This window comes from Myotis davidii, unplaced genomic scaffold (assembly GCF_000327345.1).
Source record: "Myotis davidii unplaced genomic scaffold, ASM32734v1 scaffold854, whole genome shotgun sequence".
NCBI classification, from domain to species: Eukaryota; Metazoa; Chordata; class Mammalia; order Chiroptera; family Vespertilionidae; genus Myotis; species Myotis davidii.
In genome coordinates, this window is record NW_006285939.1 from 2,378,072 (window position 1) to 2,397,677 (window position 19,606).

The window sequence follows — 19,606 nt, forward strand, 5'->3', positions numbered from 1 at the left end:
TGAGAAAGGTATCCTTTAAGAAGTTGAAGAAGAAGAAAAAGGTAAAGATACAAACTATGAACAACAAATACACATCTATCAACAAGTAAATCTAAAAATCAAGTGAATAAAAAATCTGATGAACAGAGTAAACTGGGGAATATAATAGAATCAGGGGCATAGAAAGGGAGTGGACTGACTATTCTTAGGGGGGAAAGGGGTGTGGGAGATGTGGGAAGAGACTGGACAAAAATCTTGCACCTATGTATGAGGACATTTGGGGGGAGAGTGAGGGCGGAGGGGGGGGAAACGGGTAGAGGGGAGCTATGGGGGTAAAAAGAGGAACAACTGTAATAATCTGAACAATAAATATTTAATAAAAAAGAAAAATTAAAACAGCCTTTGCTGGTTTCGCTCAGTGGATAGAGCATCGGCCCATGGACTTAAGGGTCCCAGGTCGATTCTGGTTAAGGGCACAGTTGAGAGAATGTACTTCAATTACAGGCTGGATCCCAGCCCTGGTCGGGACATGTGTGGGAAGCAACGAATTGATGTGTCACTCTCACATCAATGTTCCACTCTCTAAAAATTAATGGTCCAGCTTGTGTGGCTCAGCAGTTGAGCCTCGACCCAGGAACCAACAGGTTGCTGGTTCGATTCCCAGTAGTGGACGTGCAGGAGGCAGCCAATTGATGATGTTCCTCTCTCATCAATATTTCTATCTCTCTATCCCTCTCCCTTCCTCTCTCTCTCTAAAAATCAATAAAAACATGTTAAAAAAATAAATGAGTAATAAAAACAAAAACAATGGCAGAATATCCTTGGGTGAGGATTAACAAAAAAATTTTTAAAAAACAATGAAACAGAAAAATGCAATTTTAACTTTAACTATTAATGCAGATGCAAAATTTTGTTCTCATTTATATTAAAGATTGCTGGACAAAGCAATTTTTCTCTTTTAGTCCAAAATAAAATAATCAAAAAAAATAATTCAATAAATAAGTCTTTTCCTTCTAATTCTGAATCACACTTCACATTGGCAATCTTTATAAGACTCAAATCTAATTTTATGATAGCAATTAATAGACTATATGTATACAAACTTCCATATAACTTGTAAGAAGATAGACATTTATCTAATCATTCCAAATCAAGGAAGAAACAGGACATTTTACCTTCAAAATTTTGATGTCTGCAATGCCTTCTAGTTGTACCAAACTCAAATTTATTGACCTTTTAATTCCAGTATAATATACGGGACCTGATTATTGTATCCAATAGGCTTTATTCTATTCTAAATATTTAAACAATGTGTTTAAAGACATAATGGTAAAACCAAAGACCAATTGCCAACATCTCTTTTACGTATCAATTGTTAATTTCAAAATATTCCAGGGATGCTTTTTCTTCTCCTTTCAGTCAGAGCCAGAACTAAGAATCCTGGATGCCTGCATTAACCACAAACCAGTATGCACGGAGAACTATTTATCACGTCTCATAATAAACATCAGAAATGATACTGAGGAAAGGCAGGCAAGACAAAACTGCAATACTATAAGAATTAACTTTACAGAAAATACCTATCATTGCTAGAATAAGAGTTTGCTAGAAAAAGGAAAGGTTAAACTTGTAGCTCAACTATTTCTTTAGAAAAAACACAAAAAATAAACAAGCAAGAGAAACATAAAGAATTTATTTTCACTTCAGTATCCAAAATTCTCTCTCCTTTTAGGCCTTAGCAATCACTATATCTCAGAAAGAGGAAATAGTGCATATTGATCTCCATTTCCCAGCCTATACATTTATTTACAATCCAGCAATAAGTTTAGAAAAGGTAACAATGTGTCAATGGTTTAAAGCAAACTAGTACTTGTTTTTAGTAAAAAATGAGATTTTAACTACCATTTAACAAGTTACTCACAAATACTATTTTAAAAATTAATGGTAATATTTTAGGCTTAACAAACACAACCATTTCTTGTTCTCCTAGTAACCAAACAGTATAATTTTAAATAGAATAGATGGTTTCTGCTCTTTTGGTGAGGAGAAATGCCTGAAAGCTCATTTGGGGAAAACCAGAGGATTTAAATCTTACTGTCAAGCTCTCAGCTAAGTAAGAGACTGATTAACATAAAGATCTTTCCCAAAGTGCAGGTCTAAAATTTGTTTCTTTTAATTTTCTTTTTATAAATATAATGTACCATTTAGATTTGGTCCAGAGAATGTTAATGTGATATAAATAATAAATAACAACATATGCAACTTAACATGTTAACTTTTACCGCAGAGATTTACATTTCAGTAGACAGGGCACAGAATTGAAGTGTTTCCCCATTAACACAGTTATTTTAAATCAGGACAAAAAGTTGGGAACCACAAGTCTGGTTTTGGTCTACCAAGTGATTTGTAATAGCTTATATGTATTTAAATATATATATTCAAAGGCATATAAAAATATGAAAATGATCTCTCCTGAAACATGAGGGGAAGAGAAGTTTAAGTGATTTATGTCTAAAGGCTATATACTGTCAATTATGAACTAAACATTGAATTCAAAAAGCATTTAATTATGTGGAATCTAAAGAACAATATAAAAGAACAAACAAAACAAAACAGACTCATAGATACAGAGAACAGACTGATGGTTGCCAATCGGGAGGAGGTTTGGGGAACTGGGTGAAAAAGGTGAAGGGATTAACAAGTACAACTTGGTAGTTACAAAATAGTCACGGTAATGTAAAGTACAGCATAGGGAATATAGACAATAATACTGTAATAACTATGTATGGGGCCAAGTGGTACTGGAAACATCAGGGGAGGGGGCAACACTTTGTAAAGTATATGACTGTCTAACAGCAATGGTGTACACTAGAAACTAAATCAAAATAATACTGAATGTAATCTGTAATTAAAAAACAAAAAATAGTCCTGGCTGGTATGACTAGTTGGTTAGAGTGCTGGCCAACACACAGAAGGGTCTCAGGTTTGATTCCTGGTCAAGGGCACGTACTTGGATTGCTGCTTCGATCCCCGCCCCAGTTGGGGTCTATGCGGGAGGCAACCAATTAATGTGTCTCTCTCTCATCAATGTTTCTCTCTCTATCTCCTCCCTCCCTCCCTCCCTCCCTTCCACTCTCTCTAAAAATCAATTTTAAAAAATGCCCTTGGGTGAGAATTAACAAAAACAATAAAATTTAAAAATTAAACCAATAAAAAATAAATAAAATAAAACCACATCTAATTAAGCACCATGTTAAACTTGGGGACACCAAGAACATCTCCATGGAAGAACATAAATTACAAACGCATGTGCTAAATATGATTTGCATGCTACAGAGGGATTAGATTTGGTTGGGTGAGGTAGAGAAGGTTTCGCAGGGGAAGTAAAAACTAGAGCGTAGAGGTAGTGAAATTTTACTAGGTAAGGAAAAAAGCAAGGAGGGAAAGAAAAAAGAGTAATCATGAAACATAAGCAAGCAAATACAGCCATACCTTGTTTTACTGAGTTTTGGTTTATTGAACTTTACAGATAACTTGTTTTTTATAAATTGAAGGTTTGTGGAAACCGTGTCCAGCAAGTCTATTGGCACCATTTTTCCAATAGACATATTCATATAATGGTTAGCACTTTTTAGTATTTTATAAATAAGGTATGTACATTATTTTCTTAGACATACTACTATTGCACATTTAATAGACTACAATATAGTATAAACATAACTTTTATATGCACTAGAAATCCAAAAAGTTCATGTGACTCACTTTATTGTAATACTCACTTTATCACGATACTAGAGGCCCTTTAGCAGTCTGGGAGCCCTCGGGGGATGTTCCGACAGATGGCTTACAGATGGTTTTAGCCAATGGAGCGGGCCTAAGCCGTCTGTCAGAAATCCATAGCGCTGCCACGGAGGCAGGAGAGGCTTCTGCTGCTGTGCTTGCCAGCCATCAGCCCAGCTTGTGGCTGAGGAGCCCGCCCCCGTGTGAGAGCGCAATGACCACCAGGGGGCAGATCCTGCATTGAACATCTGCCCCATGGTGGTCAATGCATGTCATAGCAACCGGTTGTTCCACCGTTAGGTTGCTTTGCATATTAACCTTTTATTATACAGGATTTGTTTTATTGAAGTGGTCTATAACCAAACGTAACATCTCCAAGGTATGCCCAAAACTTCCAATATAAACAACCAGATGAGTTTTACAATATATTTATCCTGCCCAATAGAAAAACTTATTTTAGACACAATGCATTAATGAGGTAAAATTAAAGTTACATAAAATTGGAAATATCACAGTGAAATGCTAACAAATACAGCACATTCAATGGATCTCAACTGAAGGTGGCAGCATGGCCCACACGCAACTGGACATATTTGTGTTTTGGGTTGTTGTATTTTGTGTCCCAAGGACTATACTTATAGTTTTTGGGGTACCCCAACAACAGAATGAAATGTGTGCGACCATCCTACACATTCAGAAACTGTTTCACCCCAAATGTCCCCAGGGCCTCTGTGGAGCAACAGTGTTCAGCATCCAGGCAGAAAGGGGACTAGCCCTAGGAGTAAAAGACAAAGGCAAATACAAACCACTGCTGTGGGAAATATGGGGAGAAAATCATGAAGACTAACCAACAACCTCTTGTGAAGGTTTGAAAATATGTTTGCAAATTCTTTGACAAATCCTTCTTTAAAGAAGTAGAGGTTAATTGCCATCTCCTTGAGTGTGGGCTGGATTTAGCAACTAATTTCTACTGAATTGAAAAGTAGCAGAAGTGGTATTAGGTGCTTTTAAAAAAACTAAGTCATAAAAGGCACTAACACTTCCTTGCACTCTCCCTTGAGTAGCTTATTCTGGGGAAGTTAGCAACCATGTTATGGGGACACCCAATCAGCTTATGGATAGTCAGCCCCATAAGGCATTAAATTTTAAAGCAATTTGTTACATAGCAATAAACAATTACTAGTAAAAAACTCCAGACAAAATAGAATATTACCAGATTATTTCTTCTATTTTTAAAAGTTAAGAAAATACCATGGCTCATTTGTTATGCAACATGCCACTTTGGGGTGGGGGAGAAATGAGTGAGGAGTAAGCCATTTGGAAGATAAAATGTTCTAAATCCATTAGTATGTTTTGAAATAATAACTACTGGGTTGTTGTTTTTTTAAGTTAGAGACAATTTAAAGAAAAAGATAAATAGAAGTATGAGTAAGCAAACTTCAACAGTGTAAACTGAAGCTCAGAAATTGAATGCTGCATTTTTAATGTCCTTTTGTAGCATTCTCCTTAGCCTCTAACCTTTTCTAGCAAAAGCATCATACTCTTTGGCAAAAACTATTTCCCATCTTTCTCTTTTGCCTCTTTGACTTTGGCCATTAGAGTTTAATTGTGAGTCACAAGAAAGCTACTAGGAAAGACGTTATTTCCACTAACCTGGGTGCAAATATTTGGCAGACAGAGTGCAATTTTCACCATATCGGGCAAAATGGACTGATATAAATGTTGGGCTTCTGCTTCTTCAAGTACCTGAAAACCAATGACATATGTTATCAGTGATGTTTGTTAAGAACTTAAATAATATACTTGCTTTTCATAGGCTCTCACAATAAGGCACATTATTAGTACCATCAAATGCACAAAGGTGAACTTATAAATTCATTTTCAAAATGTATGTAACTCACCATAATGCCCTCTGAAAACTAATATCCCAAATATCAAATATCTCTCATATCAAAATTCACAATCAAATAAAACACAAATAAAAAAAAAACAGTACATTCTGCCCCTGGTTACATCAATAAGAAAGTGATTGACCATCAAGAACTCTCTCAGAAACCCTCAAGGACCCAACTAGCTTCAATAGTGTAGAATTTAAAACCATCATAAAAGTCACACTCATTATTTCAGAGCATATTATATGTGTCAAATCTAACCTATTAGATAGTAAACAGTGAAGTTTCTGATGACCTTAGAATTTTCCTTTTTCAGGTACCCTTGGGAAATTAAAACCATAATTTCCATATCATAATTTAAAGTACAACAAAGATGACAAGCATGGCCTATTGTTATCTTTTATAATTTGCCATCTCTAATAACTTTTAGAAATTACTTTAGGCCTTTTGACACAATTTCACTCTAAATACCAGGATACTTCTTTAAAAGTTCTGAAGATAACAACACCTTTAATTTGGATATATTGTCAAGATTAAAGTAAATTATTTATCTACTTGAAATGACACTTGAACTAGAAGCCACCTTTATTATCCAGTCTGATCCTGTCATTATTACAAAGAAAACTGAGGGAATGAAGTCACCTGATCATCCTAGATTGTGAAGATCAATTAAGCAACTAGTCAGAACTAGTGTTTTTGCCTGTATTCAACAGCTCTCCCCACTTCCCTGTGGGACCAATGTTTGGGATTGATGAGATCATAAATATCTATGAATTTTCTCAGCTATCAAAATACAGATGTTCACAAATATCTATAGATTTCCTTTGCTATGAGCTGAAATAAAAAAATATCCATTCATCTAGACAGGGTTTGTGTGTAAATAAAAAAAGTAACAAAGATCATTTATATTCACTCTGGTTTTACAAGGAGTTTCTAACATTAAGAAAGACCCTAAAATTTAACCTATGCTTACCCCCTCTTTAAATTAGGATAATGGGAAAACTGAAATTCCAAATGAACAGAAAGATATTTACAATTCAGGGATATTTTATCTAATAAAGGCGAATATGCAAATTGACTGTCATGTTGTAACTGTCAAGATGGCTGCACCCACAGCAGAGGCAGGGATTCCATAACACAAGATGACTGCACCCACAGTGGAGGCTGAGTTCCTGTAATGAGCCTTAACGATCAATCAACAGGGACCTGAGGCTGCATGGCACTGGGCCGGGGCAGGGGACCTGAGGCTGCACCCCCCGCCTGGCAGGGCTTGACAGGGGACCTTATGCTGCGTCCCCTGCCTGGCAGGGCTTGACGGAGACCTCAAGCCATGTCCCCCACCTGGCAGGGCTTAACTGGGGACCTCAGGCTGCGTCCCCCCACCAGCGGAGCTTGATGGGGGACCTCAGGCCGTACCCCCCTGCTCCCAGCGCCGGGTTGGAGGGCCTGAGGCCGCTCCCCCTGCCAGGCCGGGGGACCTGAGGCTGCGCACCCCACCATGCCAGGCTTGATGGGGACCTGAGGCCATGCCCCCTGCCCGCAGGGCTTGACAGGGAACCTCAAGGCGCACCCCCCGCCTGGGGGACCTCAGGCCACACACCCTGCCCCGGGCTGGGGGACCTGAGGCTGTGCCCCCCACCGGGTGGGGCTTGAAGGGGACCTCAGGCCACACCCCCCGCCTGGCAGGGCTTGACGGGGGACCTCAGGCCATACCCCCGCCCCAGCGCCGGGCCAGAGGACCTGAGGCCACGCCCACCAGGCCTGGGAACCTGAGGCTGCACCACCCACCATGCCAGGCTTGATGGGGGAACTGAGGCCATGCCCCTCACCCATAGGGCTTGACGGGACACCTTAAGGTGCGCCACCCGCCTGGGGGACCTCAGGCTGCGCATCCCACCCCGGGCCGGGGACCTAAGGCTGTGCCCCCTGCCTAGCAGGGCTTGACAGGGGACCTCAGGCCATACCCCCGCCCCAGCGCCGGGCCAGAGGACCTGAGGCCACGCCCACCAGGCCTGGGAACCTGAGGCTGCACCACCCACCATGCCAGGCTTGATGGGGGAACTGAGGCCATGCCCCTCACCCATAGGGCTTGACGGGAAACCTTAAGGTGCGCCACCCGCCTGGGGGACCTCAGGCTGCGCATCCCACCCCGGGCCGGGGACCTAAGGCTGTGCCCCCTGCCCAGCAGGGCTTGACAGGGCCCTCCCACCCCAGCGCCGGGCCAGGAGACATGAGGCCATGTCCCCCGCCCGGTGGGGCTTGACGGGGGTGGAGCCGGCCGGGTCTGGATCTAGCCCAGTGGGGGTGGGCTTGCCAGGTCTGGGTCTCACACGATTTTGAGGCACACTTGGGTGGACGGGGACTTGACTTGGGTTCCTGTGGCGCGCCCCAGACTTTGACAGGAGGAAGATTTTTATATACATTTTACTAATTTTCTTTCATCTCCAACACTTCTATTATAGAGAAAGGGCAAATAACAATATTAAAATATTTCCTCTAATTAATTCCCTTTTAATGTGCACGAATTTAGTGCACCAGTCACTAGTATAGATATATCTATTAATCACAGATATACAGAAAACTAAGCAAGTGAACAATACAAGACAATTATTAATTCTGGAGAAAACAAAAAGTTGTAGAAGAGTGGAAATGCAATCATATCTTAAATACAGTGTTTTTACCATCCTACTAAAAAAAGACTATTAATCTAACTACAGTGGGAAAATATAAATAAGCCTTGTGTTATTGGTGATGGGGAAAGTGAATGATAGCTAAATCCTAATCTATAACGGGAAGTTAATAGATGTTAAAAAAAATAGCTTGCCCTGGCTGGTGTTTTCCAATGGTTAGAGCGTTGGCCTGCACACCGAAGGGTTTCAGGTTGGATTCTCAGTCAAGGACATGCAGGTTCAATCCCGGGTCTCCAGTCTGGGCACATGAGGCTCCCCCCATTCCTTCCTGATGTTTCAAGATTCCATCTTTTTTTTTTTTTTTTAGATTCCATCTTTTATCATTTCATTTCTGTTTCAAGAAATTCCTTTAAACATTATTTTAGGAGATTCTAATGATAAATTCCCTTCCTTTCCCTTCATCTGAGAATGTCATGAAGAAAGTTTCACTGGGCACTCTCCAGGGAGCACGCCCATGCGATCCCCTTCTCCCTCTCCTTCCCCCACAGGCACATCTCCCCTAGCCTCTAAGGGGACCCCATGAGACTTGCAACCAGGGGAGCAATGGGCAGCAGCAGCTTGTCCCAGGCTAACCCCCTGAACCTGTTCCAACGCCCTTTTCCTGACTTCCCAGTGAACCAAAGGAGAACAGCCGAGGCTCTCCAGTTGCTTCTCATATGCCCTTCCTTATTTCTCTTTCCTAAGTCTATTTTTTTTCCTGTGGTCAATAAATACTTGTATTTTTCACACTCTGTCTCGATTGAAATCTTTCCCTCAAGAAGACAAGAACTGAGGTCTCCCTGTCTCACCAGTAACATCTCTTTGGTGCTGCGACTCGGATTGCACCAATCAAAGTCTGTAAAGTGGATTTGGAGCTGATGAATGTCTTGTGCTTTCTGGAGGTTGTTTCTTGAAAGCACATATTTCCTAAACTCCAGGGGATCCCACGAAATGTGCAACCAAGAGAGCAATGGGCAATGGCAGCTTGTCTCGGGCTAACCCCCGAACCTGTCTCCAATGCCCTGTTCCTAGTGAGCCAAAGCATCCCAGCCTAGACCCTCCTGTTGCTTCTTCTGTTCCCTTCCTTATTTCACTGTCCTAAGTATATTTTTGCTGCAGTCAATAAATTTTTTACCAAAAAAAAAAAAAAAAGAAGAAGAAGAAGAAAAGAAAAGAAAGTTTCATTGGATATAAAATTCTAGGCTGGCAATTTTTCTCTTTCTGGCCTACATGTATTCTGATGAGAAATCCACTGTCATTTATATTGCTTTTCCCTAAAAGCAATGTCATTTATCTCCGAATGCTTTCATTTCCTTGCCTTTAGTTTTAAGAAGTTTTGAGTATGATGTGTCTTGGCATAGATTGCTTTGTGTTTATACTTTTGGAGTTTGTTAAACTTCTTGAAGCTGCAGGTTTATGTCTTTCATCTAATTTGGGGAAATTTCAGCTATTATTTCTATTTTACAGCTGCTTTTTCTTTGAGGTGTTTTTTTTTCCAGCTCTGCCCTCTTTCTCCTCTCCTTCCAGTATTAAATAACATAAATGTTAGATCTTTTGTTATAGTCCCATGTGTCCCTAAACTGTTCTCTTTTTTTAATCTATTTTCTTTCTGCTATTCAGACTGAGTAATTCTGTTCTTTTTCAAGCTCACTGATTTCTTTCTTCTGTCATCCCATTTCCCATTGCATTTTTCAAAAGTTTCAGTTATTATGTTTTCCAGTTCTAAGATTTCTATTTGGTTCTTCTTTATAACTTCTATTGCTCTGCTGGGATAATTTTTTCATTTGTTTCAAGCAGCTCTATAATTAGTCATTGAAGCCTTTCTGTGATGGCTGCTTCAAAACTTTGTCAAATTATGCTAACACTAGAGGCCCAGTGCATGAAATTCATGCATAGGTAGGGTGCCTATGCCTTGCCAGACATCAGGGCCGATCAGGGACTGCCAGCTGCCAGCTGGGGCCTTCCTTCGTTCCGCGCCACCCTTGGTGGTCAGCACACATCATAGCAAGCAATTGAACTCCTGGTCTCCCAGTTAAACTCCCGAGGGACACTATGCATATTAGCCGTTTATATATATTGATCTGTGTTTTCTCAGGGAGCCGTTTATATATATTGATCTGTGTTTTCTCAGTTGAAATTTTCCTGGTTCTTTGTGATGAGTGATTTTTTTTATTGAAATCTGTACATTTTGGGTATTAGGTTACAAGTTGCTGGATCTTATTTAAATCTTGTTTTAGGAGGACTTCTGTGACAGGGGAAGGAATAGCCACCTCAGTGGCTTACTGCCAGTTGGGAGTAGAAACTCAGGTTCTCTACTCAGCCTTTATTGACTCCTACAGCAAGGAGGAAGAGAGGCATCTCCTTGTTTGTTTGTTAATCCTTACCCAAGGATATTTTTTTCCACTGATTTTTTTTTTCAGAGTGAAAGGAGGGAGGGAGGGAGGGAGAGAAAAAGAGAGAGAGAGGAAGAGAGAGAGAAGAGACATCGATTGGTTGCCTCCTGCCCATGCTCCGACCAGGGCCAGGGCTCAAACCTCCAACCCAGGTATGTGCTCTTGATCAGGAATTGAACTGGCAACCCTTCGGTTCTTGGGCTGATGCTCGTGCCACTTAGCCACACCAGCCCAGGCAGGGGAGAGGCATCTTTATACCACTGGTTAGGGGTGAGAGTTCAGGTTTACCACTAGGCCTCTGCTGATACCACCCTGGTGTTGTATCTTTTCTAGGGCCCCATAGACCCATGCTAGTCAGTCTTCTCTGCATCTTTCAGTGCCCTATGTTTATACCAGTGCATGAAATTCGTGCACTTGGGGAGAGTCCTTCAGCCTGGCCTGTGCCCTCTCGCAGTACAGGAGCCCTTAGCACTGCCACAGAGCGGTGATGGCTTCTGGCTGAGTGGTGCTCCCCCATGGGAGTGCACTGACCACCAGGAGGCAGCTCCTGCGTTAAGCATCTGCCCCCGGTGGTCAGTGCACATCATAGCGACTGGTTGTTTCATTGTCTGGCCGAAATCGGCTATTTGACATCCCCCAAGGGGTCCTGGATTGCAAGAGGGCACAGGCCAGGCTGAGGGACCCCACCGGAGCACGACCGGGGCCGGGCAGGGATGCGGGAGGTTGGCCAGCCGGGGAGGGACTACAGGAGGGCTCCAGAGCATGTCTGGCCCATATCGTTGAGTCCCGATCAGCTGGACACCAGCAGCAAGCTAACCTACTGGTCAGAGCATCTGCCCCCTGATGGTCAGGGCATGTCATAGCGACTGGTCAACCGATCGACTGTCTGCCCCTGGTGGTCAGTACACATCATAGTGAGCAGTTGAGAGCCTTAGCATATCATTAGCATATTATGCTTTGATTGGTTGAACAGCCGACTGAACGACTGGGCACTTAGCATATTCCGCTTTTATTATAGAGGATACTGCCCAGGGTTTTAGCTATATTTTGCAAGATGCATAGGAAAAGGTGTCTATCTAAACATTTTTAACCCAAAGACATTTAACCTTAAAATGTCTAAATATTGGCAGACAACATTTTCTCCTTTGGGCGCCTTTTAAAATTGACATATGAGTAGCTGCTGCCATGCTTTACTGACAGTCACAAGCTTTAAAATATCACTTATTTATCTGATAGAGCATTATTGCACTGGACTTCTTCAAAACTGTCAACACTTCAGACCTATGTCTAATGCTGCTTTGGAAACACTAATAAAATAACATGAAAAACATTATTTCATAACATAACCAACCCATGTTTGAAATGAAATGCACAGTTTAAGAAAACTAGCACGATCTTATCCCTTCTCATATATCATTTTTATCTTTATGCAAATCTAACTTATACAAATTATTATTTAATAGTTATTAATCTATACAATGCAACCAAGATATAAGTAGTAAAAGGTTTTAAAATATAAGTCATTTTAAGTTCAAGAGTAGCAAAAAAACCCTTAAATAATAAACATTTATTTATAATATGTCATATATTGTAATATTACATTGTTTATTTACAATAATGATTATAGTGAAGATAAGCATTTACATTATGGTAAAAGAAAAGCTTCATTAAATTCTCCCATAAGTAAAGCCCTGCTCCCAACTGGATATTCTGTATAGATAATTATATGTAGTAAGTATTACTACATATGTATTTATCTTTTTATTCTAGTATTACAAATTGATTATGTATATGTCTCATTCATAAGTAACACAGTAAGTTTCAAAATTGTAATGCTATTTTTGCCCATCTCTTCCCTTTCGACTATAGATCTGTTTGTTCCTTCAACTGGCCAACAAACAAATATTTAAGTATTTATTATGTGCAAGACACTGTGCCAGGAATAAAGATAGAACCAGAAACAGTAACAAACATGAATCACTGACTCATTAATCTCACAGCAGAAAGCCCTATGCTCTTTTGGTGACCCCTCAATACGTCAGCCCTAACCTTGAAGTATAGTGATTACTACAACCTCTCCATACTGACCGTGGACAGACTATCTTTCTTTCTTCCTTCAGCAGATAGAAACATGGGCAAACTACTAAAAGACTAATGAAATTTGCCAAGTGTCAAAAAATTATAAATTATTGAAATCAGTGTACACACACACACACACACACACACACACAAAGAGAAGTGATTTTTGCTTACTTCTTTTTTCTTAGAATAGTACTTGATCAACTAAAAATAAATCTGTGAACAGTGCTCTACCATTAAAGACACATAATGACTAAGTACAGTGTCTGGCAAACAGAAAGTACTAAATAAAAAAATGACTACTGAACTTGGCATGAATAAGTGAAATCGTAGCTGATAAAATCAGAAAACTAGTATCATTTTACTAAAGAATATTTCCATTGATCTACTTCTTCAAACAGTTCATAGCAAACAGCTTTTAAAAGTGACCAATTACAAATCAATCACTGTAATAAACACCTCAAGTTAATCCATTTTACCTATTGGTCTAACATAGTTAGATCCTAGTAAAGTTTTAAAAGGTTACTACTAATCATCTTCTTCAATGAAAATTCTCTGAAAACATTTATTTAAGAGATCTAAAACATTAAATTTTTAAAAATTGATTTTAGAGAGGGAGGAAGGGAGAGAGACAGAGTAACATCAATGTGAGAGAGACATATACATACCTCGACCTGGGATCAAACCCACAACCTACATAGGTAGGTAGGTGCCCCAACAGAAATCCAACCCGAGAGCTTCCGGTGCACAGGATGACACTCTGACCAACTAAGCCACCTTGGCCAGAGTTAAAACATAAAATTATTAAACAATTTTTCATTATAGCCCTACCTAGTTTGGCTGAGTGGATAGAGGGTCAGCCTGTGAACTGAAGGGTCCAGGTTCGGTTCCAGTCAGGGGCACATGCCCAGGTTGCAGGCTCAATTCCCAGTGGGAGGTGTACAGGAGGCAGCTAATCAGTGACTCTCTCTCATCATTGATGTTTCTATCTCTCTCTCTCCCTTCCTCTCTGAAATCAATAAAAAATATATATTTAAAATAAAAATAAAAAAGTATCCGAGCTGGTGTGACTCAGTAGTTGAGCATTGACCTATGAACCAGGAGGTCACAGTTGGATTTCTGGTCAGGGCATATGCCCAGATTGCAGGTTTGATCCCCGGTGTGGGACATTCAGGAAGCAGCTGATCAATAATTCTCTCTCATCATTGATGCTTCTCTCTCTACAGAGGAAAAAACTCATAATTCTATGATCTTGAAATAGTAAGTAACCACTTAAGTGCTTGTTATTTTTCCTTCTTTTACACATATGAAATCACTTAAAATCATGTTGGTCAAACAATCCTATCTAATAAAGAGGGAATATGCTAATTGACCCTCACATCATAGCAAAGATGGCAGTCTCCATAGCCAATAAGGAGGGAATATGCTAATTGACTGTCCCACCCTCAAAGATGGTGGCGCCCACAGCCAATAAGGAGGGAATATGCTAATTTACTGCCCCGCCATTAAAGATGGCAGTGCCCACAGCCAATAAGCACCCATATGTTCATAGCAGCACAATTCACCATAGCTAAGATCTGGAAACAGCCTAAGTGCCCATCAGTAGATGAATAGATTAGAAAACTGTGGTACATCTACACGATGGAATACTATGCTGCTGTAAAAAAGAAGGAACTCTTACCATTTGAAACGGCATGGATGGAACTGGAGAGCATTATGCTAAGTGAAATAAGCCAGTCAATGAAGGAAAAACACCACAAGATCTCACTTACTCATGGATAATAGAGACCATTATAAACTTTTGAACAATAATAGATACAGAGGCAGAGCTGCCTCGAACAGACTGTCAAACTACAGTGGGAAAGCCAGGGAGGGTTGAGGGGCGGGAGGAGGTGGGGGTAAGAGATCAACCAAAGGACTTGTATGCATGCATGTAAGCATAACCAATGGACATAAGACACTGAGAGGTAGGGGAAGCTGGGGGATTGTTAAGGGCGGAAAAAAAGGAGACATATGTAATACTCTTTGTAATACTTTAAGCAATAAACCAATTAAAAAAATAAAATAAAATAAAATGAGGGAATATGCTAATTGACTGTCCCACCATCAAAGATGGCAGCACCTACAGCCAATAAGGAGGGAATGTGCTAATTGACTACCATGCCCTCAAAGATGGTGGTGCCCACAACCACAAGATGGCGGCGCCCATCCCCCTCAGCCCTGCTGGGACGGTAGGCGCGTGCCAAGGCTGGGCCCACCCCCAGGCGGGCCCAGCCGCTCCGCATGCCTGCCTCCAGAAACCCTAGCCCCCTCAGTCCCCCAGCTGCTCAGGGACGGCCCAAGGTGCAGACAAGTCTCGGATGGTGGCTGTCCAGCTGACGCTTGAGGTGCAAGCAAGACTCGGATGGCAGCTGCCCAGGCACCCAGGGGCAGCCCAATGTGTGCCTGCCTCCTGAGGCCCCCAGTCCCCTCAACCCCCCAGCCGCCCAGGGCTGCTCGAGGCTCAGGTAACCAGAGCCGGCAAAGGCTCAGGTAGCCAGGGACAACCAGGGCCAGCTGAAGCTTGCGCTGCCAGCAGTGGCAGCAGCAGAGGTGTGATGGGGAGTCGCCTTCCCCTGATTGCCTGGTCGCCTCCTACCCCTAAGGGCTCCCAGTCTGTGAGAGGGAGCAGGCTGGGCTGAGGGACCCCCACTCTAGTGCATGAATTTTCATGCACCGGTCCTCTAGTTTAATATATATTTTTCATCTAATATGACAACAAAATAATTTTCTACTTTGCTATATAGTCTTCATAAACATCAATAGAAACAAAATGTTTTTTAAAACAAGTTGTGGATTTTCACTATAGAAAATTAACATAAACAACAATGATCTCTCCCTTTTTCTTCCTTTCTGAAATAAATAAAAATATATACATTTTTAAAATGTGCACTTGAAACCTATATTATCCTATTAACCAATGTCACCCCAATAAATTTAATAAAATTGAAAAATATTTAACATTAAAAAAATCACTCATAAAACCACTATTAAGATATCTACTAATAACAATTTGGGATATATCCTTCCACATTACTATTAAAGTCTGTATTTTGTTTTCATTTATGTAGTGGATATTTCCCATGTAAATAAATATAACTCTATATGACCATTCTTTTTATTTTTTTTAATTTTTCTAAATGACCATTTAAAATATACATATATCTTTACTAGAGGCCTGGTGCACGAGGGGGAATAGGGGTCCCTCAGCCTGGCCTGCGGCCTCGCAGTCCGGGAGCCTTTGGGGGATGTCTGACTGCTGCAGAGGCTGGAGAGCCTCCCACCATCACCACTGCACTCGCCAGCCGTGAGCCCGGCTTCTGGCTGAGCAGCACTCCCCCAGTGAGAGTGCACTGACTACCAGGGGGCAGATCCTGCGTTAAGAATCTGCCCCCTGGTGGTCAGTGCGCAACATAGCCGTTTGGTCAATTTGCATATTGGCCTTTTATTATATAGGGTTGATTTCAGAGAGGAAGGGAGGGGGAAAGAGAGATAGTAACATCAATGATAACAGAGAAACAGTGATCACCTACCTCTTGCACACTCCCTATTGGGGATGGAGCCTGCAACCCAGGTATGTGCCCTTGACCAGAATTGAACCCAGGACCCTTCAGTCCACAAGCCGATGCTCTATCAACAGAGCCAAACCAGCTAGGGCAGCTGTGGGCAAACTACGGCCCGCAGGCTGGATCTGGCCCATTCAGCTGTTCTATCCCGCCTGTGGAGCCAAAAGAGCAGAGGGTTCTCTTGCTCTCCCCTCCGCTCCTTCACCAGCAGCAGTGTTAACATGTATTAGTTCACACAAACACTCCATCATGCTTTTGTTCCGGCCCTCCGGTCCAGTTTAAGAACCCATTGTGGCCCTCGAGTCAAAAAGTTTGCCCACCCCTGAGCTAGGGCTATATCACCATTTTTAACAGCTGGGTATTATTCTATTTGAAAACACAATAATTTATTTCCCAAATTAATTGTCTGCAATTTTCCACTATTATAATTACCATTGCAATGAATATCCTTGCACACATATCTTTGTGCATCTGTTGAGTATCTTTAAAAGTGAAAATGTATCAAAAAGCATAGGCTTTTTATTTTTTTGTCCTACCAAGATACAGGACATTATTATCACCTTAGAAGTTCACTCATGCCCCTTCCCATACAACTCCTGCCCCACACCTGAGAGACTACCATTGTTTTAAATTTTTCTACCATGGATTAGTTATGCCTCTTGTAAAACAACATATATTGTAAACATAGAGCATGTACTGTTTGATGAAAGGTTTCTTCCTCCCTCCCCCACACACAATAGTTTTGAGATGCATCTATGTGGTATGTATTTGTGTCTTTGATCCCTTTTATTCCATTGCAGGAATACACCACAATTTATTTTCTCATTCTCCTGTTGATGAACAACCGGGCTTTTCCCAAGTTTGGCTATTAGGCAAAGTTACTATAAACATTCTTTTATACACACTGGACTTTTCATGTACACATATTTTCATTTCTTTTGGGTAGGTCTAGAAAGAAATGGAATTAATGGGTCTTAGGGTAGGTAAATGTTTAGTTTTTTAAAGAATTGCTAGAGATTTCTCCAATATGGTAGTATCATTTTATACTTCCAAAAACAAAGTGTAATTCTTTATATATTATAAATACAAGTCCTTTGTTATAAAACATTATGCAAATATTTTCTCCCTGTCTTTAAGCTTTGTCTATTTCTTTTCTTAATATCTTTTGATGACAAGTATTTATTAATTTTTTTATGGTTAATGCTTTCTGTATCCTAAGAAATCTTTTGTCTACTTCTAAATGAGAGAGATGCTTTCTTCTAGGAGCTTTTGCATTTAGAGTTATTTTTTATGTATGATGTAAAGGAAGAGTTGAAGTTCATTTTTTTTCATCCATATGGATATCCAGGTTTTTCCAGCACCATTTGTTGTTGTTTTATTCACTTTAACAATAAAAATTTTATTACAAAGTTAAAAAAGTAGTAACAAAATGGTTCAGCAAATCTATATTCAATGTAATCAAAGTAAACAAACACCAAATATAAAAATATATACATCGAGCTCTGGCCAAATAGCTTAGTTGGTTGAAGCATCTCCCGTAGTACATTAAAAGGTTGCGAAATTGATTCCCAGTCAGGGCATATACCTCAGGTTCAATAAATGATCAGGCACTTAAAGGAGGCAACTGATAAATGTTTCTCTCTCTCTCGTTTCAATCTCTATATCCCTCTCCCTTCCTCTCTCTCTAAAATCAATAAAAACATATTTTTAAAGCATAAATGTTTCTCTCTCTCTCTCTCTCTCTCTCTCTCTCTCAAATCAATAAACATCCTCAGGTGAGGCTAAAAAAACATATAGATAGATAGATATGCAAGAAAAAGTACATTTTTGGGTCCCAATATTTTTTACTACATTACCTTTATCCAAAGGAATTATTTAATGAATAAGAAGATATTGTGTATTAGATGTACAGAAATGTACCTTTAAAATTTGTTTTAAAGTCTACAGGAAGTATTTTGTTGTTGTTTTGCCAATCCTTTATGTCTTTGAACTCACAATCTACTTAAATAAAAACCGTGGGTGGTGTTCATCACGACCATCAGAATCACGACCAAGCGGAAGGAAGTCAGTCCTGCAAGGGTTGTCTTGGCAACGGCTGCGCCCTCCCCCGAGCTGTTTCCTGAAGCTGTTTCCAGTGAGGGCGGGGTTTGAGGCAGGAACCTGCCCTCAGAGTGTGGACACACTGAATCCTGGGTCGTTTTGCCAAGGGCTGCACCCTCCCTAGCTGTTTCCCATGTGGCCTGAGGGAAGAACCTACCCTAAGAGCACCAGGAGCACCCAGCAACAGTTAGTCCTGGGATGCTAAGGTGGAGGCCACGGCGTGGTAGGACTCTGGGTCTGGCCCAACAGGGGATATGGCCGACCTTCAAACCAGACCCTAACAGTAGAAAGGAGGGAGCCCCATTCCTCACAGAATCCACTGTTGAATAGCTTGTTGTCAGTGGCCTGCCAGCCAGGAACCCCATTCTCCTGCACCCGGGACCCTGACAGGAGGGAGGAGGGAGCCCCTTTCCTCACAGAATCGACAGGTGGCCAGTTTGCTAACTAATTCCCTTTTTTAAAATATATTTTATTTTTTACAGAGAGGAAGGGAGAGGGATAGAGAGTTAGAAACATCGATGAGAGAGAAACATTGATCAGCTGCCTCCTGCACTCTCCCCACTGGGTATGTGCCTGCAACCAAGGTACATGCCCTTGACTGGAATCGAACCCGGGACCCTTGAGTACACAGGCCGATTCTCTATTCACTGAGCCAAACCGGTTAGGGCAATCAATTCCCTTTTAATGTGCACGAATTTCGTGCACCGGGCTGCTAGTCACTAATAATGTTAATAACAGTCCCAAGGTGGACAGGGGATGTAATATTTATGAAATTAAGAAGCTACCAAGAGGTAGCTACATGAAATCTGTAGAGAATTCTAAGGAATTTCTTGGAGTTCTTAACAAAACACACAAACACAAAACAAGTGTTAAGGAAAAGAGAAAAAAGTGGACATAACAAAATAGACATCAATAAATTTGCTGAAGAACAACATGAAACCAAGATAAAATTAAACTTAAAAAATTTTTGAATAATTATATTGCTGAAAACTCCTAGGGTTAATACTGGATAAAACTTTAAGTGACAGTACAAATAACTGTAACTTTGGAACTGTAATTTTAGAAATCTGTTTTCCAAGAACATGAAAGTAACCTCGGTTAGGTTCCCT

At 40.8% G+C, this 19,606-nt stretch overlaps 1 protein-coding gene across 2 annotated transcripts in view; it reads right to left on the reverse strand.

Moving 5' to 3' along the window:
* PARG (poly(ADP-ribose) glycohydrolase) overlaps positions 1-19,606 on the reverse strand; it is a 188,577-nt gene that overhangs the window by 89,960 nt on the left and 79,011 nt on the right. For both annotated transcript variants that reach the window (XM_006757138.2, XM_006757139.2), the window contains exon 8: positions 5,413-5,505. In XM_006757138.2, coding sequence (XP_006757201.1) covers positions 5,413-5,505 — 93 coding nt within the window. The remainder of the gene's footprint in view (positions 1-5,412; positions 5,506-19,606) is intronic.